Source organism: Triplophysa dalaica, chromosome 3, assembly GCF_015846415.1.
Source record: "Triplophysa dalaica isolate WHDGS20190420 chromosome 3, ASM1584641v1, whole genome shotgun sequence".
Lineage (NCBI taxonomy): Eukaryota > Metazoa > Chordata > Actinopteri > Cypriniformes > Nemacheilidae > Triplophysa > Triplophysa dalaica.
This window is the reverse complement of record NC_079544.1, coordinates 4,747,970-4,775,463: the sequence shown is the minus strand read 5'-3', so window position 1 is coordinate 4,775,463 and position 27,494 is coordinate 4,747,970. Positions and strand designations below refer to the sequence as shown.

The 27,494-nt window shown below is 36.3% G+C and overlaps 2 protein-coding genes across 6 annotated transcripts in view; one reads left to right on the top strand and one right to left on the bottom strand.

Moving 5' to 3' along the window:
* Positions 1-1,516: 1,516 nt before the first annotated feature.
* LOC130418334 (uncharacterized protein KIAA0040) lies at positions 1,517-8,417 on the top strand. Its single transcript, XM_056744408.1, has 2 exons — positions 1,517-1,713; positions 5,487-8,417. Exon 2 carries the CDS (start codon positions 5,961-5,963, stop codon positions 6,297-6,299), a length of 339 nt encoding a protein of 112 aa, XP_056600386.1. The 5' UTR covers positions 1,517-1,713; positions 5,487-5,960; the 3' UTR covers positions 6,300-8,417.
* Positions 8,418-10,086: 1,669 nt separating this feature from the next.
* The window catches only part of tnn (tenascin N), a 38,212-nt gene continuing 20,804 nt past the window's right edge, over positions 10,087-27,494 (bottom strand). For all 5 annotated transcript variants that reach the window (XM_056743663.1, XM_056743662.1, XM_056743664.1 and 2 more), the window contains 12 exons: positions 25,105-25,368; positions 24,128-24,310; positions 23,947-24,036; positions 19,212-19,475; positions 14,781-15,044; positions 14,482-14,612; positions 14,242-14,380; positions 12,114-12,265; positions 11,890-11,986; positions 11,630-11,794; positions 11,388-11,551; positions 10,087-10,787 (listed from right to left, as the gene is read on the bottom strand). In XM_056743663.1, coding sequence (XP_056599641.1) covers positions 10,662-10,787; positions 11,388-11,551; positions 11,630-11,794; positions 11,890-11,986; positions 12,114-12,265; positions 14,242-14,380; positions 14,482-14,612; positions 14,781-15,044; positions 19,212-19,475; positions 23,947-24,036; positions 24,128-24,310; positions 25,105-25,368 — 2,039 coding nt within the window. In that variant the 3' untranslated portion in view covers positions 10,087-10,661. The remainder of the gene's footprint in view (positions 10,788-11,387; positions 11,552-11,629; positions 11,795-11,889; positions 11,987-12,113; positions 12,266-14,241; positions 14,381-14,481; positions 14,613-14,780; positions 15,045-19,211; positions 19,476-23,946; positions 24,037-24,127; positions 24,311-25,104; positions 25,369-27,494) is intronic.

Below are 27,494 nucleotides of genomic sequence, written 5' to 3'. Positions count from 1 at the left end.
TTGATCTTTTTGGATGTAAAATCCACAAGAACATCATAAGTAGACCTCATAAAACCATATAAAACAATAAACAAGGCCAGTTCATCAGACCTTTAAGTAAACAAACAAAAAAATACGCTGAACCAAAACATGTGTCCACTGCAACACAAACTTCACGGATCAATTACTTTCGTATTGAAATATACAATGTTTAACAACATAGACGGTCAGTTTCTGCTCAATAAATGATATAACACACTTCATGACTAATATTGTGGCTCCCTCAGCCTAGGCACAACTTAAAAATAATACCAAAACTCTCCTAAATCTCAAAGATAAATCTACAAAAATCATGGACAAGTCTTTCTTTTTATTGAAAAACACTTAAAATGACTGATGATCTTGAAACTGTATCTCCTTATACAATCAGATACAATGCATCCTAGGAACTACAGGTCAACTGCCAATGTTGTCATATCTACAAAAATGTTTTATGTAGTCTCAACACAAAATAAATAAGTAAACTTATTGTTTGCTATTTAAATGGGTTTAAAATAATAAAATTGAGTTGGATTTACTCAATAATTTGTTCATTTAAAATTACTCAAACAAATTAATAAAAAAAATATTTTATTGCCAAGATTTTTTTGTTTACAACAGGAATATAATTGCATTAAGTTTATTTTAATAATTTCTTTCTTCTAAGGACATAATCATATTTTTCAGTGAATGCACGAGTTTTCAATTTTAACAGAGAGAAAATGTATGTATTATGGATGTAACACGAAAAAAGCACACTCATAGTGTGATTTCTGTGAGCTAAAATACACTAACAATCCAACAAAAATAGCGAACAATTGAAGAACAGACATCTTTTTATAGCCCATAAAATAGCTATTTCATTAAATTTTTCATGTGTCTGTTTATGAGAAATATGAACCATTATGGATGTGACAATTGACTTTGACTATGAAAAACATTGCTTTAAAAAGATTGACATTTGCATACATTTTCCCCAACCACACAGTTTTTACAGTGTAGAAACAAACTGCATCAGAGCCTGTAGCAATAATCTGATGTTCATTATATTTTGTTGCTCAAAGTGTTTCTGGTATATTTAAAGCCAAGCAATTTTTCTTTCAAAACAATTTTCATCCACTGGCCTGTTTTGGCAAAGTGCCATTTTCATCAGTGAGAGTAACAAACCGCTGTTTACTGTTTACTTTCTAAATATAACAACCTAAGAATCAAACCTACCACAATAATGAAAACACTTGTTAGATGGACTATAAAGTATTTTTCATTGTATTTCACTTTTAAATGAACGCAACAAATGTGCAGACCATCAAAGTGTTTTGCAAAGAAACGATTGTCGCACTCCACCTATTTCAGTTCCTTTCTTCACTCTCAGAGTTGCTTAAAAGCTGTGTTCCTGTGTGATTTGTAAACACCCTAGCCCCGCCCCGCCATCTTTCCTCCTGTGACATCACAGGGAAATTGAGTGTATAAAACAACCACAAGAATGCAGCGTGTCAGGCAACAGAGTCAGAGAGCACACAGAGAGTCCTTTCTTATACTGTACGGCCCGGGGAGATTGAGAAAGTGTGACTCAACTCCTCCTCTTGCATGCCGAGTCCAGGTACAGCGGTGGATATGAGCTGTGCGCGCTGTCAGAGCTGTGCAGTCGAAATGAGAACTGGGGAGAGACGTCTGGATTGGCCCTGATCTGAGCCGGTAAGGTTTAATACTGCTGTGCTGAGAAATGATGGATTACTGGCCCGATGAGCATCTGTTTGTCACATGCGGTGCGGGTGAGAACAGCTAACTCGATTCAGGCCATCTGCCCATTTAACTTCTGAGTTCCTCCGTCGCTGTGACTGGCATTGGGTGTAATGGAGAAGCTTGTGGACATGTTGAGAAATATAACTTTTTTTGGCGTTGCGATAGGTTGCACATGTTGAATAGTTTCACTGTCGAAGACGAGAGCACATCTGGCTTTTCAAATGTTTCTGGATATGCTTTAAATAACTGTTGACCTTTATGAGATAAGTCTTGGTAAAGATGTGGTGAATCTCATTCTGTTTGCATTGAAGGTCTGTTTAGTGAACTTGACTTTTTCAAGTATTCAAAATAGGACATCGCCGAAGGAGGAAGGCAGGAGATACACATCTTTCATGAATATAAACCGGGCAGGTTGAGGCTTATGCCGCCTCTCTAAAGCGCCTCTACTTTTATTTATATTTTCTCCACAGGACTGGAAGCAGGGAAGTTTTTCCGACGCTGTAACTTTGTTTAATGCTGAGTTTATGAAGGCTGGATGCAATTGTGTTTTCTAAACTAAGCAGCTACCGTTTTTTTAACCCAAGCTATTTTTGCCAAAGTTTGCGCTCTTTTTCTCACAAACACTAAGAAAGTGCCCTGAGGGAAGGGTTGCGTTGAGACAATGTTCTCGCTTGTCTTGTGAGAGGTTAAGCATGCTCCGGCATTTCTCTTGGAAATGTAATATTTGTTGTGCATCTTGGATGTAGAGCGTTTGGGGAAAGCCACTGGAAACTGAAGAAAATCAGTCATTTGAGAGACTTTGGTTCAAACTGGTTCAAATGGTTTGTCTTATAATGTAACAACAGTCGTGTTACGCTTCATCTTGGTTTTGTATGATGTTGAGAGAGTCTTCCTGTTTAACTTTCCTTTAGATCACACGAGAGTTTATGTGATCCTTGCAAGGCTTGTGCTGCTGAAGTCAGTCACAGAAAAGAACCGCGAAGGGCTTTTTTTTGTCATCTGTATTTAAGAAGAGATGAGATACAGTAACTAATAATATAAATCTATTACTGCAGGTGTACATGTGAAGGCGTGTTTTGGTGGTCTACCCCTGAAACATCTTACAGTGTAGCAGGTCTCAACATGTACAAGTCAAACGATTGAAGAGATCTTTATGTTGCGCACTTAATTTGATTTTATAAAGTATACTTAAGTGTATTTGTTCTGATTTATAACTTTTATTAAATAGGAAATGTTTTAGAAATATTTGAAGACTTTGGTTCCTTTGGTTAAAAAACGGAGTTGTCTCAATTTGGAACCAAACTCTTCATTTCCGTTACAAATATTTTCATTTTTAAAAACCACATTTACCCTCCCGAGGACAAGTAGGCCTACACTGTAAAAAGAGTTAAGTTAAAACGCTTTATGATTTTTTTAAGTTCAATAAAATTAGCTTTATGAGTCAATTGAACTTAAATTATACTGAACTGACTCAAACAATCTAGTTTACTAAACTAATTTTATTTAAAGACAGCTGAACTTGGTTAATTTTTTACAGTTTATATGTTTACTTTATGTTGTAAGTATACTTTTACCATTGCGCTAGTACTTGCTAGTGTTCTGCTGTATTTTAATACTACTCAGGACTAAATTGGCACATTTTAAGTTTATAAAAGTATACTTGAAGCATATTTTAAGATTGCGTCCAAATACCCCAGTCTTTGCACTTGACCACTTGACTACTTTCATGACGTATCTTCTTTTTTCGGCCCTAGTTATTTAGTGGGTTTGAAGATCCCAAGTGAGCACGTAGCATTTCTAACCCGATGGCACACACTTAGCATTTATTATGTGTTAAAAAGCGGTTTTACAAAATACATAACTCTGGAGTTTTCACCAATAAATTGTGTAACACTTTACGTTTTTCTACGAAATAATATGTAATATTTAATTATAAAGTCAAGGTAGATTTATTTTTATTGCGCTTTATCTGTATTGTGTCAAAGCAGCAAGTTAGCCAAACAAAGATTAAATAAAAATATAACCTTAAAAAGTAGTAGTATAAAATACACTGGAAAGCTTTCGCATCTTGCGAGACCCGATCAAAAAGTCTCATGATTCATAACCAGAACGTGAACGAGCATGATGGGATACACATAGCCCTGAATACTGCTCGGAAGCGGTTTTCAAGAAAGTGTGGGTTTAATGTGCGTTAAGGGCACTGTACTTTGGCGTTTTAAACTCTGCCTTACAGTCGCTTGCAAGTCCCCAAGTGGAGGAATTTGGACACAACCTGTAAGTGTAACAGTTGTAAACTACAGTATACTTAAAGTTTAGTAGCCTACTTTGTTTTTTGTTTGTACTGCGACTGAACTATACTCTGTAGCATACTAGTTCTATACTTGTAGCACATTTTAGTTCGTGAAAGTACACTTTGAAATATATTCTCAGCAAAACTACTAGTTTACTTGTTTTTTTCAAATATAATGTATATTATAGTTTATCATTTATATGTTTATACATTGTGTATCATAATGTTACTGTATGAAGATGTATAAACACAAGCAATATAAACACGGTAGTTTAAAACTATAAGCCAAGTATAGGTCAATATCCTTTAAGTTTATCACAGTCAACAGATTAAGAACAAGAATATTTAAAAAAACACTTTGTCCTTTTTTCTTGTATTCAATCGTTTTTCTTAGAAGTATAAAAATTGAGTGAAAGTTGATAGTTGATAGTTGACACATGAATACACCGTTTTTCAAAGCATTTTTGGAGGTTCGTTCACACAAAGCAAAAGCTGAAGTAAGTGATTTCCTGTTATGAAATAGTTTACAGGAAGTGACTGAACTTACTGCACACGTGGACCATGCACAGCTACAGTAATGATGAGCCTTCAGAAGGTTTTGTGCAACACTTTGCATCTGAAAAGCTAAATCTCAAAACAAGTGAATACTGTGTGGCACAATGCAGATGCGTATCACACTTTAACTCATTTGAAATCATGTGTGAAATCACATTTGTCTTCATTCTCAATGATCTGATGTAGTTATTCAGAAATTATCTTTCAACTTCTCATTATTGTAGTTTGTAATTTCTCTCCTTGTATCTTATTATGCAATTTTGTTATTTGTGTTTCAACACCAAGCTGACAAAAATAACGACACAAAAAATTGAACATAAATCGTAAAATGTAAACGAACATTTTAACGAAATAAACGAAATCTAAGTAGAAATTTAAAAAAGTAACATTCAGCAAGTAAATGTAAGAAAAAAAAGAGAAATCAGTTATGGAGTAAATAAATATTACATACATTTTTTGTTCAAAAATGTCTCTGAAGCTTTGTAATGATTTATTCTTTGATCTGTCAGGTACAAGTTTGTGGAAAATGTCAGTTTCATGTCATTTGAAATGTAAATCTAATTAAGTAAAGTTACCTGCACTTTCATGTTTAAACAGAGATGGCGATAGATAGCCAAAAATTACGGCCTGCTGCTTTACATAAATGACATGTTTTCACGTTGGAGTAAGGCACTTCTTTAATTTTTTTAACATTACTTATTTAAAAATGTATTAAAGCAAGAACTAGATCATGACCTACCTGGTTTGACTGATAGCACTAGTTCCTGCAATATTGATGAGAGTCAAGACACATGAGAAAGACAGAGGCACCGCATCCACAGTTCATTCAACTTATGATCCATTTTACAAGTTCATTTTCTATCTCTTTCTCTCTTTTCAGAAATGTCCTCATTCCATCACATCTGTGAGACTCAAGGCAGAAGGGATTAAAATAGAGTTGTGTTCTCCAGTGGGACTGATGCTAAAGAATCCAACCAGTATAAACACAACCTACGGTCTCTGTAGTCAGACACAAGATGTGAATCATCAAAAGCCTGCGATTTCAAAACGAATCATCTCATAAACAATGCTTTGTTCTTAAGACCCAAAGGCAAGCCTCTGTCAGATAAGTGCAATAGTTTGGGATTAAAGGAATGAGCGTGTACATCGAGGCTTTTGAAACAGTCCATCCATCACTCAACGAAACCGGCTTGTGAGATTTTCTCAAGATGGGACCACATCAGCCCCAACGCTGAACAGTATCGTAACTAACTCAAGCGATCAAATTTACCTGATCTTCACAGTATCTCTCCGGCCGCATCGGATCTGATCTGCATAGGAACCCCAGAGAGATTTGAAGGACTCTCGCTGAACCATGAAGGAGGCGATCCTGCAGTTTTTCAATGATATATGGACGCTTGCCTTAGTCAAGCACAACCAAAGCATCTATAACACAGTGTGCTTGGTCGTTCTTCTGACTGTGCCTCTGGTTGTCATCTTGACGTCGCTGGTGGTGTGTTGTCATTATTGTTGCTGTCGTCGGCGCGGCGGATGTCTGTGTTGTTGCTGTTGTAAAGGTGAGGCCACAAACACAGAGCCGAAACCCGAAAAGAAGAAGAGAAAGAAAAATGCCGACCAAAAGGACGAGGACTTGTGGATATCGGTTAAAAATGATCCATTGACTAATGAAAGATTAGCACTGACTACAGTGTGAAACAGGAGCTGTTTTGTATTTATTGATCTGTGTTATTGAACTTTTGTTACATGCACAGCAAAGTGAGTGTTTGCGATACAGACATGTTGACAAAAAACATGCCTGAATTTACAAAGGAGAAATGACAGCTAGAAAAGATGATTGAATTAACGTTGACACAACGTTAATTTAACGTTATTTTTTGCTATCTGCGTTGCAAGTTATGGTAAAAGTCAATGAATGTGTGGTATGTTCTGTATTCTGTATGTAAGATTTCTACATCACCTTTATGAGTTGGCAAATCTTAAATATGTGCATTACCAAAGGTATCACCTTGCAGCAACCTGCTTTCCTGCGGCTCAGTGGATAGAGCATGGCGCAGGCAATGCTAAGGTCATGGGATCTATCCCAGGAGTTTGCACGCAGTCATAAAAAAATGCATAGTACAATGCAATATAAGTCGCTTTGGAGAAAATATTCTGCGAATGCATAAATGTAACCAGTGTTTGGTAAGTTACTCTTAAAAAGTAATTAATTACTAGTTACTAATAACATATTCACTAGTGTAATTAGATCACAAATGACTCTCTCCAAAAAGTATTTGTGACCCTGGACAAAAAAGTAGTAGTCTTAAGTAGTAGAGGAAATTTTTTAGTAATCGTCAAAAATACAGTGTAGGGGTTAACGTTTTTTTCTTTTTGACAAAAATCTTTAGGATATGAAGTAAAAATCATGTTCCATTAAGATATTTTATAAATTTCCTACTGTTAATGTTTAAAAATGTATTTTTTGTGAGTGGATGGCCTGATACAGTGCCTCAGATTAACAACTTTAAAGGTGATTTTCTTAATATTTTGACCCTCAGATTCCAGCTTTGTAGATGGTTGTTGTTTCGCCAGATATTGTCCTAACTCAACAAACCACATAACAAAGCTTTTTTCTTCAGCTTTCAGATGATGTATTAATCTTAATTTCCAAAAAATTTCCCTTAAGACTGGTTTTGTCGTCCAGGGTCACATATAATAATTTCCTAATTCAACCTTGAGTAGAATTCAGGGATAGATATGATACAGCGTATTAAATTCATTCAGATAAATACTCAAATAATAAATACCACATCAATTATTCTCATTAAATGACCAAAGTATACAAATGTGAGAAGGATAAATTAAAGCAGGCATTTTAAAGTTAGACATGTCATTTCCACTATTTGATATATTACAGAGTATTTAAATCAATTACATCACATTAACTTTGACTAAATTACAGAAAACACAAGAGTGATCCCTTACTTTACTTTTTCAAGGGAAAAGTAATTAAATTGCAGTAACTAATTACTTATAAACTAGTTACACCCAACACTGACAACAAGTGACATCCCTACACAATATTCACACAAATTTGATCTAAATGAGGCATTTTAACTTCAACGTGAGGGCTAGATTGACGGCCTCATTTACTGAGACGAAAATAACTGCAGCTGCTGATCTGACACATCAGAATGAGTTTATCATTAGACAAGATCAACACCTCCATATCATGTCATCATCGTCTCCCAAACGCTTTAATTCGAAACCTTGCGAAAACAATTACACCGAGCTCAAAACGGATGAACTTCCAGACATTACGGAAACTCCATGATCACAGTTGTGTGTAATTGAAGCTGATGATAAACAAACCTTGATCTTCTGGCACCTTGCACGTGTTTGGTTGTTTTCCAGCTTCGTAATTAGATGTTTATTTGGGACTTCAACACATTGTGAGTCATGCATTAAAACTCATCATTTCAAACATTTACATTTTTACTTTTTAAACGGTCACGTTTTTCATAGTTTTCATAGTTAAAGCGCAATTGAATAATTCATTGTATAATTGATTTCTGGTACGGTTGGATAAAGGAGAAAATTCTCTTTGTTTGGACAAAGAAGCTGTCGGGTTCTGTTTGCTCTGTGAATGTCCAGTACGTTTGATGGTAAAGCTTTGACCAGTCCACTTCTGCATGGATTGACAGTTTGTGTGATAATGCTGAAGAACCATTCATTTTTTTCTCTGATGACTGATGCATGCTGATATTTCAGTTTTGTCTCTTTTTTTAAACATGCAAAATTAAATAAAATATATTTTTTATACTTATAGTCATTCCTGTGTTGGAGTTCAGATCATTGGCTCATCTATTATTTCTTTAAAGGATGTTTCACAAACGAATCAAAAAGGAGGGATCTACAGAACTGTAATACTCTTTAAGGTGCATGTGATCTATTGACAAATAGGTGGTGAGTTTGTGAAGATTTTTCTGGCATAGACAGACACACACCCTCTTGCAGTTTTCCATCATATAACAGCCCCGGGCGTTAGGATGCAGAGCAGAGGGCTGGAACGGAAAATCTCCCCCGGCTGATGGTTGAGATCACACCCACAGGCCTACTCCCTCCACCCAAACAGATCATGTTTTGTCTCATGCTACAACTCACAGTAATGCAATGAAAGAGGGAGGAGAGAGGAAATGCAACAAACCTTATTCAAACTAATGATTCAGACCATGACTCTTGAAAAAAAGAGAAGCCATGAGAGCAGGCTTAAAACTTAAAACTCCAAAATGTCTTCAATAAATATTATTATAATATCATTGAAAAAATATTTTTCTCTTTAGGTTGATCTTAATATTTTTTAATTAATTAATAGACAATATTTTTCTAAATTATGCTGTAGCAAATTACACAACTTAAAAAAACCTTTTTGTAAGTGAAATTACATGTTTTTCATGTTATTTTACACCAAACTTGTGAATTTGCATTTATTTCTGTAACAACATTTTTTACTGCATTTCAAAAATATGCAAAATTCGATTCCGTTATCAAATATGAAATTCTTTTTTTTTGTAGCGTAGAAAGGAACAATAAAGTTGCTTTTACTTTTTCTTTTCTGCTATTTTGACCTTTTTCTCCCTTTATCAACTTCTGCAAATAAATGCAAATATAAAGCATACTTTGTTTTAAAAATGCTCACAGAATGAAACAAAAAAATGTATCAGTTTACCTAAGCACATAAATAGTAAATAAACAAACAGTGTCTTAATTAACCTCTTTATGTATATATGTATATAATAAAATTATTAATATATTACATTATTGCAATGTATAAATATATTGAATAATATAAGAAGTTGCCACTTATTCCGATATATTTTTGTTCTGGATTATAGTTACTGAATCCGCAGTTTCTGTACAATGTCAGCTTCAAAAAAACTTTTAGGTCTGAATATGTCACATGACTAGATGTGAGATTAAATGATAGCCCATAATTCGATTGTTTTTACTCAAAGACAAGAAAACGTTTTCCATGGATTTCTTCAAACAGGTGTTTTGTTTTTGTTGCTGTTTTGTGTTTAGAGAGAATATAAAACCAAAAGGGCGTTTTACTTTTTTTACCTACATCCACAACCTTCTGATAAAAATGCACTTTTTTTGGGCCTACAATTTGCCCAAAGGGTATTCCAGTTTGGCTTTCAGAAAATTTACAGCCAGATGTCTGGAGATTTATATGATTCAATACTACACTTATATCTTCTTCTGATGTCAGTTTCCTCTAAGAACGGTTCTTTTCTCTGTGTGATTGAATCTTTCAATTCTAGTTCCTCTGCAGGAGGAGGGGGATGTTGAGTAACCCGCTCACTGCTGAGACAAACACCGCTAAAAATAATGCGATACAAAGATGGTGTAATTTTCCAGATTGTTCCACTGAGAGACACGTCGGCTGTAAGCCAATCAATTTTAATGCTATATCATTCGAAGCTTTCAAAACCTTTTCCACTTCAAAAAACTTTTTATTTCTGTGAAAATACCCGATTGTGCCTGTGTCGGGAATTATAGTACAACCACAGTACACATCCAGATGGAAGACATCACAGCTATACATATAGTGTTGTAAAATGTCATTCTATGCGTGACATTTCAGTCTATTAGAAATGATCAGGTGTTATGTTGGAGTAAAATCTGTAAACTGCAAAAATATTAAACTTTTGTGACTTCAGAAATGTATAAAACAGTACAAAGTCCACTGGTGCGCAACACTGTAAAATACAATACAAAAATAAGCTCTGTGAAGATCATTATACAACTCACCTTCACGTAAATGTAAGCAAAAAATTACTGGATTCAGAATGCCACTGTGTTTCTTATATATATATATATAAACTACAACTTAAAACAAAATTACACAACATGAAAGAGAAACATTCCCACAGCACAGAATCTACATAGTGGCTTCCCTGATTTGAAGACCAATTCCAAGCTATTTTATTAGCTGGTTTGTTGACTTAGGTCATAATGTTTCTTGTTATTATTATTATTATAACATGATTTACTTTGTAATGTAGAGTGAACGTTAATACACAGAAACCCTCCTCTTCAGAGATCTCTTATTTCTGCTTCCCACTCCCACGGGCCGGATCTTAATCTCAGAGAAGTCAAGAGAGTGCAGGTGACCCTTCCATGGCTCCCAGTTTACTCCCTAAAACAAAAAGGTAAGAATGTGTGTAAGCCTCTCGGTATCAGTTACTTGTTTGTTACAAAATTAAATGACACTAACAAAAAGGATTTCATTTGTTTTGAGTGGTCAATGACCACTGGATTTCAGAAGTAGTTATTCTGCTTTGTAGAAATGAGAGAATATGTGTGCCCTATATTTCCGAATGAAAACTCGAACGTACCAAGATGATAAAAAAGGGAGACATTTAAATAAATCAGATTACTTAAACACACATGCTTTAACTATGTTTGATGTTTAGAAAAACACATTTTCAATCCGGTATGTTTTTTCTTTTTCTCACTTCAATAAAAACATTTGAAAATACCTGTTAATCCTACAAAAAAGGAGGATTGTAATGAGAACAGAAACCTCCAACCAACCTGAAAGCACTGTCTGAATTGAAGACTTATGAGATCTGATAGATTCAGGGCACTGTTTTCTTTTCAAATATTGTCTTATTCCTCTTCTTTAAAGTCGCAATTTGAGAGCGCCCTCTGCTGGTCACTCCACCTCATTACATCACAAGCAAGGCTACTCTCTCAAAACATCAGTCTGGTCCGTAACACAATCATCATAACTCACCATGCTGTGCCTGTTGTCGCCCAGTTTGCCGTTCAGGTTGGCCAGGTGGCAGTTCTTATACCACCAGCCACCTTGGTGAGTCAGAGCGCAGTTTCCAAGTGCAATGTCATTGTCCGAGTCCACCGTTGAGAAAGATCCTCCCTGATGATAAGTCATGGCATCACCTGCGTAAAATGTGTCGATGTCATCACGTGACCCAGGTTATGGAAGGAATAATGAAATCATAACGTATTGACACCCACCAGCGTTTCCTTTGTAGTTGCCAATGGTGAGTTTAAACTTCTGTTTGGCCGGTGCTATTTTGAAGTTGTCGTAGACTGCGTAGACCCGCTCCGATCCCGAGCCGATGTCGAAACGCACCTCGTACTGAGTAGGTGTGTTGGTCAGATCGTGAATCTTTTCCAAGCCTGGTCAATGAAGGACAACTCGGATGAATTCAATTCGATTTAACAGAGTGACAAAAGAGTTTCAGTAAGTATATGATGGTGTTTGTTATAAATACCAAGCCAGAAATCATCTGTCAGTTCTCCGAAGCCTTTCATGTACTCTCTCCATCGCCTCATGAATTCTACTTTGCCTGTGTTTCTTCTCTGGAAGACCTGTGGTTCATATCAGCAATAAGATGTCGAGATACAGTAACACACGTGTGCTTATAAATAAAAACTGCATTGTTTTTTTATAGCCACTACCACGTCATTTTGTCACATAAATAAGAAAATTACTCACAATCCAGCCCCCACCATCAGTGGTCATATCACAGAACACCTGCAGGGTTTTGCTACTGTTGTTATTGACATAGATCGTATAGACTCCACTCTCCATGTGGCCATTCCTCATCATCTGAGTGCAGTCCATGGGGAACGGGTAAAGTAGCCCAACTATAATGATTTAAAAAACAGATTTATTTCACTAAGCATATCAGAAAACACAATGAGCTGCTTAGATTCTGCCTTATAAATGGTGATAGATTCGCACCCAGTAGGTGACATTGATGTTATATAACACATTTGACCTCAACTAATTTTTAAACAATTAAACGAAACCTACTGGCAACACTTTACTTAAAGCATATTTGTAAAATGCATTTTAAAAATTATTTTGATGTAATAATTATGCATTTTTATCTACATTATAATGCGTTGTAATGTCTCATGAAAAATGTTAACTATAGTTAATACATAATAAAACTTATCAATTCACTGATACACTTTGCAGTTTTAATTCGGTTATTATTTTTGAAAACGATATTTAATGTATTACAACACACAAAATGAACTAATATAATGTATTATACCCTTTAATAACCTTTATAATGCATTATACATAAAGGCTTTAAGTAAAGTGTTAGCAAAATAAAAAGTCTGTTTGAACTCAAAAGCTGATACATTTAATCTTTCACAACTTGAATTGTTGTTTTGTGACTGTGTGTACCTGTTATTTATAATCCAGTCTTTCTGTAGTGAACATTTACATTTGTTATTAGCAAACTACAAATATGCAGGTATTTATGAATCTAAATTATATTGACAAAATTTAATGGTTTAGATTATAATCTTATTGCCAGATTGCCGTCTGAATATTTAGTTTTTGCCCATCACCGCATTAATATTACACCCATTTACATTGATTTGGTATCTATACTTTATATCTACACCATAATGCTTTAACCATTTTTATTGTGACAACATGTGCTGTTGTATTGCAGTCATTCAGTATAAATTCATTTGACTTACTTTTAGTCCTTCGTGTACTTTTATTATTAAATATCATTTTATTGTTTTGTGTAGGTGAAGAGAAAAAAGACACTTGTAAACAAATGTAATCTAAATGTAATCAAAAAGTAGTTAGATTTCGTTAAAAGAAATGTATAATCTAAGGGATTGTGTTACTGAATACAAATTTTGCCATGTAGTTTACAATTCCCAAGTAATCTACCCATTATATTATATTTTTCCTGTAGCTCAGTCGTAAGAGCATTGTGTTAACAACGCAAGGTTGTGGGTTCGATCCCAGGCGATTGCAAATACCTATGTAAAATGTATAGGATAAAGCAATGTAAGTCGCTTTGGATAAAAGCGTCTGCCAAATGCCTAAATGTAAATGTTCTATGTATATGCTCTGTATCCATATGCTCATGGTCTTATGAATGCTCAATTCTGATTGGCTGGAAGGTGTCCATTTAAACCCTTTATACAATGGTCTTTTGAATACTCAATTCTGATTGGCTGGAGGGTGTGCATTAACACCCTTTATACCATGGTCTTTTGAATACTCAATTCTGATTGGCTGGAGGATGTCCATTAAAACCCTTTAACGCACGGGTAGCTCCAGTAAATTTGATTACATTTGAAATTGAACTGTCAAAATCACTGTAATTTTCACCTGTTTGATCTAAAATTTCAATGTAAACATCAATAAAAGATTTAACTTGGCAAATGTCCATGGTATAAGCGGGATAATCCACAGCTAGCCGTACGCTAAAGGATTTTAATGCACTTCGCGGCGGCGTGTGTCCAGGCCGTCGTGCATTAAAACTGTTTAATGCAGGGCTAGCGATGGATTATCCCTTACATTTACTGTATATATAGTACTATATCACGTGTGGAGTTTCTGTTTTATGTGCCTAAATTTGTTAGGCTACCCACTGCTAACTATGTAATGCACAATAAACCTTCAATTAGTTTTACTCATCTTAATTCTTTTATTTGTTGAAGTTTTGTTATATTGGGCTCATAGTAGCTAATTGTCAACATTGCTTTCCCAATATTAGTGCTGTTATAACTCCATATCGCCTGAACACTATTTAAAAAAGTAATAAAAATGACTGTACACATCCAGAAGTATATTGCATTACCTGTGCTAAACACTGTCTCCACTGTTCTGCTCCTCTTTGATCCTCTGTATGCAATAATGGTGACAATGTACTTTTTCCCCATTGCAAGTCCAGACAGAGCAAGCCTAGTCTCTCCCCCAGTCAATTGTTTCTCCACAACCTAAAACATAACACAGAAAGCATACAAACACATGACCAAATGTCCAAAATCTCAAAAATACCCGATTCAAGTACAAATGTGTATATGCATGTAAAGCAAACCTCAACACTTCCATCCTCAGCCTTGTATGTCAGAATATATCCATCGATGTTAGCTAGAGGAGCGCTCCATGTTATAGTGGACGTCTGCGTCTGAACATCGACTGCTTTGAGATTCTTGGGAGCATCAATCTCTGAGGATCAGTGAGAGTTCATTCAAATGAGGCTGATCATGAGAATACACCATCTCTTACAACTACAAGGGTTTACATTACAATTAATGTAGACGAATCACAGAATTCAGTTATCATAATTCATCTGACATAAAGAGAAAAAAGTAAGTTCTCCATAAATCAGATAACCTGTTTCGGCTTCAGTCGTGGCTTTTCTGCTGGATCGAGAGCCTTTCACTGCCCAGACGTGGACCGTGTAGACAACTCCCGGCTTCAGACCAGTGAACCTGTAGGACGTGCTGTCAGCTCCCACTCGAATATCCTGACCGGATCCATCCACAGAGCTGTAGCTCAGCATGTAGCCGTCGATGTCCGCCTGGACCTTTCTCCACGACACCAACGCAGAGTCTTCTGTCACCTCTTTGGTTAAGAGGTTAGTAGGAGCGTCTATTTCTAAAAGAAAGGCCACATGTGCAAAGTTTAGTGGAGTTTTATGTTAAAGAGCAAGGTGTTTGTAAGGATGAAAGGATATTTCTTTGGATGGATGTCAGTTTTTCGGTCGTTTAAAGGGAGGTTAAGAGTTCACCAGTACAAGAGACATGAAAAGATAATGCTGCTGTGAGATTCAACTGTAGATGCAAACTTCATTTGTATTCAAGAGGTTTGGTTTAAGACGACAGGACGTTTTAACCTGTAGGGGGTGCGTTTAACCTGTAGGGGGTGCTGAGCATAAAACAAACCGTAGATTTGCTCGAAACCATTGATGTCAGTCATTTCTTCAGGACCAAGAGTGAAATGCGATACTATGTTTAAAAGTTTTAGTTTTGCGTGCATTTTCCATGTCTTCCATTGTTTGGACAAACTAGTCACCGTGTTACAAACTTCTACTAAAAACCCATATAAACAAAGCCAATAGTTTTATATTTCTATTCAAGTAAGAAACAGGAACAGTTCCCTTCATCATTAAATCACCCTCATGTCTTTCAATATCTGTATATAAAGATGAAAGATATTTTGAGAAATGTCTTTGTTTCAAGAAATGGTTTTGTGTTCATACAATGGATGTCAATGGGGGCCAATGCTGTTTGGTTAACAACATTCTTCAAAATATCTTCTTTTGTGTGTTGCAGAAAAGAATGTCATACAGGGTTAGAATGATATGAGGGTGAATAAATGATGACAGAATTTGTATTTTTGTGTGAACTGTCTCCGTTAATGAATAGAGAGATAAACTCAAGTGTTTGCATGAGAAGATCAGGAAGATACAATTCAGAATCCTGCTTCTGCTTCTAAAGGGTCTTTATTTTGAGACCGAGGGCCCTTGACAGCCCACGCATCCTTGGTGTAGACAACCTCAGGTACAGATCAGTAAACCTGTAGAAGATGATGTCGATTTCCACTTGAACCTACTGATGAAGTCATCAAAAGAGCGTCTCAAAAGTCATTTATACAAAGGTTAATACACAACGCTTCAGCATTAAAGCAATGTAGGAGCAGCTACGGAAATGTGAAGGAATGCATCACTAGACCACAAAGGAAGACAATTTATCCTTTTTGATAACGCGTCTAGCGTCTCACATTAATACAATTACATAGGCATTTATCCAAGCAAACACTATTTATTTCCCATCACAGTTGGGCTGAATTTCCCTGTTGGATCGATAAAGTATTTTTAATTTAATGAAGATTGCCTCTTTAAGAAGCCGGGGCAAAATTAATGACTTTAATTAATATAAATTTGGAAATGGTTTGTGCTTATGAGAAGTGCAATTTTCTTAAATTAGTCTACAGCTTGATGAATGCTGCCAGTCGACTCCGTAAGAGCATTGCAATTCATCACCACACCACACAGATAGAAGGAAACTCTACTGCTGTGAAATAACAATGTGTTTAACGGTATTTCTAAAGCAATATATTAATGTTTTACATTTTAAATACAATCTCAAACTACAAGACTTTCTCACCAGCACTTATTATAATTCGGTTGTTGTTTGACAATGTCTTTGGTTGCAAAAGCTCAATTACAGTATCGAAAATGTTGCCATTTGATACAATATTATTATGTCAAAAGCAGACTAGTAGACGTAAGCAGTTGGGTTTTGTTAAGCAATCTTAACTGATTCAGACTTAAACAGCATTGAACAAATATAAATGTAATAAAAAAAATTGTAAATAATTTTTGTCTTTCAGTTTTAATTCATTTTAGTGTGTTAATTGATTTATTATTTTTGTTTCTTGTAGTTTACAGTTATGCTTATCTAATTTGAACTTTTATGGATTATTAAGACCCCTGACAAATAGTTTGCATAGGGCCCCCAGACGTCTAGGATGGGCACACACATTCTGTTTATCTTTTCTATTGTTTCTGTAAAGCTGCTTTGAAACAATGCAACATTGTAAAAGTACAATATAATCAAATTGAATCAAATCGAAACGAAACGTATTGAAACAAATTGAATCAAATTGAAATGCTTGTATGCTAGCCAAACTCTTAAATGGTTTTAGACTAATCTTGTTTTATATTACAATGATGACATTGACCATACAAAGATTGCTTAACATTGTTAATATCTAGCTGGCTAGTTCGCAAGTTGTTTTATTTATAATGCAACATTGTAAAAAGTACAATATAAATAAAATTGAATCGAATTGAATCAAATTGAATCACTTGTATGCTAGGCAAACTCTTAAATGTTTTTAGACTAATCTTGTTTTATATTACAATGATGACATTGACCATACAAAGATTGCTTAACATTGTCAATATCTAGCTGGCTGGTTCGCAAGTTGTTTTATTTATAATATTTGAATTGAATCAAAGCTGCGTTTGGAGTGGAGTGATGGGTTCATTAAGACCAATGCCCTTATATAAAATATATTAATATTTACATTACAACATTATGGAGCATGTCTGATACTAATGAACTTGGTCTGCAAACATTGTTAAACACTAATCTGAGCATCAGGCTCCCTCATTTCCGAAGCAAAGCTTTCAAGGTAGATATGAGGGTAACTGACCCACATGTTCTAGTAAATATTCTCAAAGATAATAAAAACCCTGAAGAGTTTCATCCTCCTGCGCTGAAATGAAGAGTTATACCTCAGTCAGAATTCTTATATGTGTCACTTCTTCATATACAGTATGTTTCATAAACTTTTTAAAAGTTGAGGGTCACTTGCCTGATTAAAAACTCAATGGTCTAGGACCTAAATACATCTCAGATATGTTCATTGAATATAAACCAAACAGACTTCTCAGATCATCAGGATCAAGTCAGTTGGAGATAACAAGGGTTCATTCAAAACAGGGCGAGTCAGCGTTTAGTCATTACGCCACCCGTAGCTGGAATCTGCTTTCAGAAGACATCAGACGTTCAACAGTAGCTCCTTTTAAATCCAGATTAAAAACACACTTGTTTAGCTGTGCATTCACAACCTGAGCACTGTGCTGGTTTACATCAACTGCACTTCTATATATTATTTTATTTTATTTTTGCTCTTATTCTTTTTATATATATACACTCACATTTTTAATAAATTTTATTGCTGTTTTATTGTTTCTTAAAATCTAAAGTATTTGTGATCTTAAATCATTTGCATTTTAAAGATATGTTTTATTTCTTTCTGTCAATCATTTTATGTAAAGCACTTTGAATTGCCCTTGTGTATGAAATGTGCTATATAAATAAACTTGCCTCGCCTAAAAACATTTTGAATATAGACTATAATATAAAAATTGAATATGTGTAGAAAAAGGTAATTGTGCCAGCATATCGTTTTGTTTATTACAAAACAAAAATCTTTAAAATGGATGACTTAATTGAATAATGGATAAAACCAGCCATTCCAATAAGAGCCCAGAGTAGCCTTCTCAGGAGAAGCTGCTTGTTCAAATGTCAAGAAAAAATCTTTAAAATCGAAGACTACACTGAAGATGCTGCGAGGACATAGTTTTGAAGTTAAAACAAAATTCCCAGTTTTGATGAGTTATTCTCAGTTGTTGAAAAAACTAACCCTACATTTAAAAAAAATGGTATATGTGTACAGATGCTACTCAACCAGTATTATGTATGATTATTCTTTTAGACCTCTTTAACCCCAAAATAATAAATCATCTTAAAACCCATAAAGTGTAAATCTCCATTTTGTAAAACATGTTTAAAATCCACTTGGCTTAAAAATCCTTGGGGCGGATCTGGAGGATACGCACGGGTACATTTGATTATATATCCAAGTGCTTCTGTTTTGGTTGTGTTTCCACCGTCAGCTGGTTATGCACTTAGATCATCTGCTTTAATGTCTTAAGCAACAGCCAGTGAAGAAAAAGCTCTCTGTTTAACACTAATCTGAAAAGCTACAGACTACAGAGACCTTCATTTATTACAGGGTTGGCAGTTTAACAAATACGGAAAAACCAATTTTCCTTCTCTATCTATTAATGGGACAGAGGATGGAAAGCACTATCCAACATCATCACTGCGCTTTAAACGCACTGTTTATCTTTATGTGAAATGATCTAAGGAAGAGGACTTGCTTTCTTGAGAAAGTGTCTAAGAACGAGAAGTTGTGTGAGAGATCCCTGAGGACTCAACATCTTCACCCAGAAGGAGAAGCGCTTACCCGTCTCAGCCTCGGTCTTGCTCTTCCTGCTGGAGCGAGAGCCCTTATAGGCCCAGAGGAAAACCGTATACAGGACTCCCGGCTTCAGAGAGGTCAGCTGGTGAGAGGTAGCATCCGCTCTCACTTTAATTTCTTTGCTGGTGCCCTCGGCAGAGCTGTAGGTCAGGATGTAGCCTTCGATATCAGCGCGAACGGCATCCCACGTCACGGTTGCAGAGGTCTCCATAACCTCCCTGGTTGCAAGATTTGTTGGAGCGTCAATGTCTGTTGAAGAAATTAAAGCAAGTTATGTGACTATTTGTGATACAATTTGTGTCTTTTTTAAATCCCAAAAACATCTGGATTTGCAATTATCAGGTCATGTAAGACTAAGCATGTGTGCAGTGTCACATAAGGAGCACGTGTGCATTTGTGAGTGCAGTGCCCATCTAACGCAATGAGGAAGCGAGAGGAAAAGCAATCATCATTTCAGTTGGCGTCCCGACGGCGCGGGGTCAGCCGAATGTCACCATGCTCATTCATGATGCTTCCCCAGATTGCCACAGCTCTTGCCATTTTGGACCTGTTCGGGTTTGAGATGTGGACCTGAATACAAAACAGCAGCTCATGCAGGACAGCCGGCAGCGGCGATGCTTATCTCAATTTCGAAATGCTGAAACCGCCATGATTCTTAAATTGACTTGTCGACATCTCATCCCCAAACAATCATTCATGAACCGCATATTAAGGCGAATACGTGCGAGCAACTCTTCTGTGACTTATTGCTTATACACGTGTTGCCGAAAGATGACCTGTGTCTGACTGTCTGTAAATTGCAAGATTTATAATAACAGCTATTGAATTTCTCCGGACATTGCAGGAAAGAAACATTAAGGATGCTCGTAGTTTTGCATACTGCAAACACCGCCTGTGGCTTTTTCTTTGTGGAAAAGTGTTTGTGAGTCATTCAAACTAACCTGGGGCCTTTGTGGTTAGTAATAGTCAATGCTCAAGGGATACAAAAACACCTGAACGTGCTTTTTTATAATTTAAAGCACCTTTGTGAAGAGTGCATTGCTTTGCGCACCCAATATAAAAAAAACTTTATTCTTAAATTTATAATTTTTACTAAACATAAAACATATGAAACATCAATTCTTTTGGTTGGCTGTCTTATTTTATATTTTTAATTGCACAAAATCTATGATAAATTTACATAAAGTATATCATTAAATGCCCCAAAAACGGTTGACATCCATCTTGGGCCCCCCAAGGGGGCAATGACTCCCAGTTTGAGAACCACTGCTTTAAAGTGTTAAACAGAATGTGAGATATGGTTGGTGATATTTCCTAAACATTACCATGATATTTAATTCCTGGATGTAAAATAGGCTCTGAACAGAACTTCTTTCCATATAATAAATGAAGCATTAAACTAGCCTTGCGGTGCCAGAACTATGCCTGACGGTGAATAGGGAATTGGTTATTGCAGGGTAAAACTATGGTATCAGAGTCTGGCGCAGATTTATTACATATAAATAGCCGTTTCTTTGTTATAGTCGGTCTTTCAATTCAAAGTTTTGTGTTTATTGTTCCCTGGGACTTCCAAGTCTTACAAAATGGGAGCGGGCCCTCATGAAGCGCATGATGAAATCTATAAACTGTGTTATAAATTCTGAATGGCTGTTTTGTGGGGAAATCTTATACAGCATAAGGAATTTCGATATCTTCTTTAATAGAAAGCATGATTGCTCAAAATTGCAGCACATCAGATGAACAACACACTCTTTTGTTAAGTGTTGCACAGGCACAACGTGTGACACGTCCAAGAGTAAGTACTGAAAAAGCATTTCCTGTTTCTACAGTTTAGTAAAAGTCTGACCGTGAGCAACTGGTGCTTTAATTTATAAGTTGCTGACTGGAAGGAAAATGTTGTCTACCGGAGGCCCCTTATAATGACTGCTTCAGCTGTCAGAAACCAACTCATGTTCTCTTACTGAAGTTTACCTTTAAAGTGAGAGCCATGTATTGAATTCTGACTCCAAAATGCTGAGAATTTCACTTAAGAAGTTATGTATTGTTGAAAGGGATGCAACGGTATCAACACTCTCACGGTATGATAATACCTCGCAAAGTGTCTGTGGTACAATATTTATTGAGAAATTTAAAAAGACAAATGAAGACTGGAAAAAATTGCCATACGTGTTTGATAAACAATTATTGAACATTGCAATGATGTCCAAATTAACCATGTCATATCCTGTCCCCTTTTCTATATTCTCTAATCATAACTGGTACTTCGAGGAATAGTATGAGAGAGGTCAAAAGACAACTCCCTCTCATAAAATAAAAAAACTGCACCAGCTGGACCTTGACAGAGGAAGTATCTATTCAATTGGTTAACATTCTCTATGCTAAAGGCCCGGAAGACCACGATAATATTGAGACAATTTTGCCATTGCAATACCAACAATTGATAACTATGTTACATCCCTTAAAGTTATTGATTCTTAATGTAAACGCCATTTAATCCCCCTGTTAGAATCAGAAGTGTCCAAAGTCTGTTGTGCTATACTAGAGGAGGATCTTGCAGAAAATCATTTTGGGGAAGGGATTAGATCTTCAGGGCAAACGTTGTGTCAGGTGTTTTACTTGACAGGCATCATATAAACAAGCACTATAGTTTCAAACTCATTTAAAATTGCTTAGAGGCTAAAAAGGATCATTAAAGTGAAGCAATAAGGGGTGTCTTGTGGAACAAACACATTTTTTTGGACTTCTTAAAGTCATGTTCCACTTCCAGATTAAAGGCATTTAAAACACTATCAATACTTTTTATACTTCGTATATATATATATTTTTGTATCAGTCGAAAAAAAATTGAAATATAAAGCCACATATTTAACCATGTGGTGTTCTGAATTTGAGTTTAAAAATGAAAAAAAACGAGATCTCTGGAATACTTTTAGCTGCTGTACCACAAATCTCCACTGGGGGGACATGAATGCTTCTACAGTAATGGTATAAGGTTTTTTTCCCCTTTTTTACTATCTCATGAACAAACTCAATGAATAAAGCACAAATGTATAATAAAAGTAAGATATAGGTAGGAAAAAAAACAAAAAAATATCAGAAAGTGAAATAATCTGCAAAATGTTTTCTTCCAAACAAGAGCAACCCTAGGTGTTTACTCCAAAGCATTCATGATTTATAACCATTTCAGTTTGGATTCTGCACTTTCATGTGTATGCTCAAAAAGGGCAGTGACCATTAAAACCATTACAATTGCTATTATAACCACTAAGTCCATTACAATTTTTGTGATGGTTTCTTTTTTTCATTTCTTTTTTTTCATTAGTGTCATTACCCAATAACTCTTCGCTTGCATTTTCTGCTCCCTCCAAATTCACACCCCTGTTACCCACATCATTAAAATGATCAACTCATACTTTCGACAACTTTCCACCCCAATCACTGATCTCAGAGTACTGCTGAAGTAATTTATCTCCTGACTGTTTTTATTGCACTTTTAGTCAAAAGCAGATAAATAGTCGGCGACATATATTTATGCAGTAATCAGATGAATAAAAATCTTTTTCCAGCCACACTTTTGATATATTAAAGCCGCACTATGAGAATAGCTGTGGTAACATATGTAAAGTTTTCATTGCAACTATAATTTTGCCGAACCATAATTCTACAGGAATGATCTCATTATTGGGCCAAATGCACTCAGGCATAAATATTAAACATGGAATATTATGGCCCCTAAATAGCCATAACTATTGTTTCAAGTAAAAACGATCACATTAACGTCAAAAACATGACTAATGATGTTCAATATTTAAGAACCACAGCAGATAGACATTTTAAAGATGGGTAATCCATCAGAATATTCTGCAACATTTCCAAAAGGCACCGACATGCACAAATCACATTTCCGTAGTTAATTTTATTAGACATCATTATGCACTTATGGGGGCCACCATACTATAACTCATTTATTCACAAATTATTTGACAGGTTTAGAAAGGCAAAGTACCAGACACTTTTGGCAGATAATCTCTGAAAAAGTCCTCTCTACCACATAACTGACAGTGAAATTGACTGCCTTTAATATATATCTACGGCTCTTTATGCTACAGATACCTGTGAAGAAACTCCTGTCTCAAGGTTCTTTGAGAATATTTGTTGGTTTTGGACATGTGTATTTTTCGGGACTAGAAATGTAAGAGCTGCCACGTTTCAATAGCCTCGGGTAAAATAACAAAAATGGATTTGTTGTCTTTTTCGGTCAAGGAAGCAATTTAATTGATTTATGGTGACAAGGAAAATATCTGTCCTACGCAGTGGGTTGTAAAGATTTTAACTACCGTAGTACATTGGACCCTTTTAGAAGGAAATACTGTTTAGAGTGAAGTACAGCGTAAAAATATTAAAGCATATTGCCATCAATATCTCTGTCGTTGACCACTTATCCGATTTCTTCGTTTGTTTATTTTTTAAGTCGTCCAAATTCCAGACATGATTTTTTTAAGTTTCATTATTTCTATAACTGTGTGTGTGTGTGTGTGTGTGTGTGAGTGTGCATGTGTGCATGCGTGTGCACGGATCAATCCCTAAATCCCTTAAAACTAAAAATGCTAATTTTAGGCAGAGAAAACAAGTTACGTGTTGCAGCTTTAAAGCAGCAGAGAAAACGAAACCCCCTCATACACATTAGAAACAATATGCACATATTAGAAATTTTACTGACCTGTGACTCCTGTTGCACGAGACGGTTTGCCTTCCATTTCACTTTTGATTGCTTGCACTGATATCTGATATTCTGTTCCTGGGTTGAGACCTAAAAAAACACACATTCGTATTGCTCCCAGTGCACAGCCACTTAACTTACAGCACCATAAAACTCAAAGGGATGAACGCAGTGGACTGACCTACAATGGTGTGCATGGTCCTGGCCTCCTGGCTCATTGTCACTTTCTCCCGTCCCTCCTGTCCATCGGGGCTAGCATGGATCAGTTTGAAGTAGTCCACTGCGGTGGCAGGGTTCTTCCAGTCCACCTGGATAGAGTCTTCTGTCTGGCGCAATACCTTGATACCATCAACTCCAGAGACCTCTGAAGGGAAAACCAGGAAAATAACTTACAAATGCAATTTCCAAGTTATAACAATTCAAATGAGGATAAATTGGGCTGTAAAAATGTGCTGGAATTTATTGTATGACTTAAAAGGCTCGGTGGATGAAATTTAGCGGCATCTAGCGGTGAGGTTGTGAATTGCAACCAACGGCTTACTCAACCTCTCGCTCCTCCCATGCGAAACACTACGGAGGCTGACTCGGAACTAAGATGTTTTTACTTTTTCACTTCTTTGCGAAAGGAAATTTCGAACCGCTGCACTGCTTTGCTGATGCAATGCTCTGCCAATTGAGCAACAGAACAATTTCTGTCACACAGATGATAGATATTAGTTGCAGACAAATATTCTAACACTAAAGTCGAAAAAGGGTCTTCGGGCCTTTATCCTTTACGTGTGTGAAATGCTTTCAGACATTTAAGCTCTTTGTTGACCGGTTGACTGACAGCGTCCCATGCATCTCGATCATAACAACCAGATGATCTGTTCATTCTCATGGGAGTGTATTGTTCTGTTGGGACGCGCGACCGACCGCATAAAAATGTGCTTAGTTCTCGTCTCATTGTTCAGCATTAATTTCCATTTAAATGTGTTTGGTATGTTCTCATCTTCTGGTTGAACTCTGCCCATATAATTACATCCTGCATTATAACGCTGAACACAAAATCTTGCGGCCATTTGACAACTGAACTGAATTTTTCCACTTACAGTTCATTGGACAGATAACATCTATTTTACTGTATTTGTAGTGTTTGAAGAAATGTGCCGTTCTTACCAGTCGTGGCCTCTATCTGGTCCGATTCACTGTTAATCCCTCTGATGACAGAATACACCTGCACAATGTAAGTGACTCCGGGCTTGAGGCCGGTGATTAAGTAGGAGCTTTTCGTGTTTTCCACCTGGACCTCTTTAATGGCTCCCTTGTCTCCTTTTGGATAGTAGGACAGGATGTAGTACTCAGCTCCTCTGACAGACTCCCACTCCACTAGCAGAGACACATCTGTAACCTTGATCAGACGGAGATCCTTTGGACCTAAAACTAAAAGATGAGGGTGATCTGTTACATTAAGTGTTCTCTCTTTCTTTCTGTTATCACACAGCAAAACAATATATCTATACTTGTATATAGTATAAATATATTGGTTCTCATGGTCACAACGACACCAAATGTGATTTAATGATGTGCGCTTTTAGGAGTTTCAAAACTTGGTCTCCATCCATTCCCATTATCAAGCTGGGATATTATTGAACACGTATATAACCATGTTCTGGGTGAACTGTTCCTTTGAAGTAAATCTGTCTTGTATCGAGGATATTTACATTTTACGCAGGAATACGTAGTTCACATTTCTGCGTTTTATCTTGTCTATTCCTGGATAAAACAGCTGTTCTTGCGGTGTGCCGTGCATTTGAGTTACGTTATTAGGGGATTAAAGGATTTCTACATTTGAGCTGTGGTTAAAGTAGCGGCGAGCCTCCATCAATAAGTACAGTCTGTATTTTGAATACAGAGCATGTAAAAAGAGGGATGACGTCCCAATTACAACCCAGAAACCTAAAAGGCAAAAAAGCAGTCCTGTCATTTCCATTAGCACTTAAAGACGTATGGAGAGAAACATGGCAGAGATTGTATGTTTAAGGAAATAAAATCAGGGAAATCCACTGGGGGAAGCCATGAGGGAGAGACGGGTGCTGTGGAGACCACAGGAAAGAATGAACAGCAGGTTTGGACATTGTTGCACACCGCGAGGGGCAGGAAGTCAAATGTTTTCCTGAAGTTCTAAACTGGTGACCTTTCTACCCAGTGGCAGTTAATACAGCCGTTCCTACTGTTCTCTCCAGGATTTACCAGCAGCAGTTCCACAAAAAAAAAACCATCTGGACCAATAAATTACTGTTACTTCTGTCACTAGGAAAGAAGGAAAGTGAGTGATTGTAATCGAATTGGTTTGGTTGCCCCACTTAGAATTCAGTTTGGACAAGCTTTCATAAATCAACTGTGGTGCTTCTTTATGGCAGATAAATAATAAATTAAACTACCTTGAATAACTATAAATTAACTTTTAATTTGTAGAAAATATGCATGAATTGTCACACTTATGAGTTTAGGAGCTTATACATGGGAACATGTATGGAGTGGCTCAGAGATGACGTATTTTTGTAGGCTAACCCGGAAGTAAGTGCCGCGCTGGATCCCTCACCGAAAGCCAACGCATTTTCCCCATAGACTTTTGGAAGATAGCAAAAAATAAGATCTGTGATTAACAAATGTTTATGATGTTTACATGTTTTGTCCATCAGTCATCTTTACAGATCAACACAATATTTGCTATTTTCGAATCCTAAATACAATTGGCAGAAGTAAAAAGCTAACGCGAGGCTATAAACGACAAACGCTCAATATAAATGTCGCCACCACTAAACCTCTGTCAACTTTCTCAGAAAACAAAACGTGTTCCCTAGCAAGTAATTACTTTGTGAATGAAAACCCAACAATAATTTTAGACATTTGTTGCAAAGTTGCATTATTGGTGAGATTTATATGCGCGATGACGTCGAACGTCCCCGCCAAAGAAAGTAGGCGCTTTTAGCAACTTGTTAGCAACCGCAGTTTTAAAGTTCTAGAAAATCACAAGCGGGTTATAACTGGTGTGTTTAATGTCATGGATTAAAACGTGAACACATTTAGTGGTTTGGTTATAGCTACAGACCTCATTTCAGGTGATTTACCAAAAACAATAAAAAACAGACTTTGGGGCGCTGGAAGCGGATGTCTTAAGATGCTAATAAACTCGCTTCCGGGGTTTGCATAAAATAAGTCATATCTGCGGAACTCAATTGAATCAACCTATTGTAATTAAGTTAAAATTTGTTTCTGTAGCCTACAGTAGGTGAACTTAATCTTCTACATCTGCACTAAACTGGCATAAAGACATAAAGACTCTGTGTGGTTAGAACAAAGCTGGCATGCTGACCTTCTGATGCTCAAACACATTTACGACAAACATACTATGCAGTAAAAATGCATCATGGTGTTTACTTCTGTGCTTCTCATTCAGATTGAATTTGTGGGTTTGTAATCTTTTCGCACATAATCCAAAGCCTAGACTTTCATTCATGTATACAGCATATGCAAGTTCTTTTCTCCATGGAGTTTACAGAGAA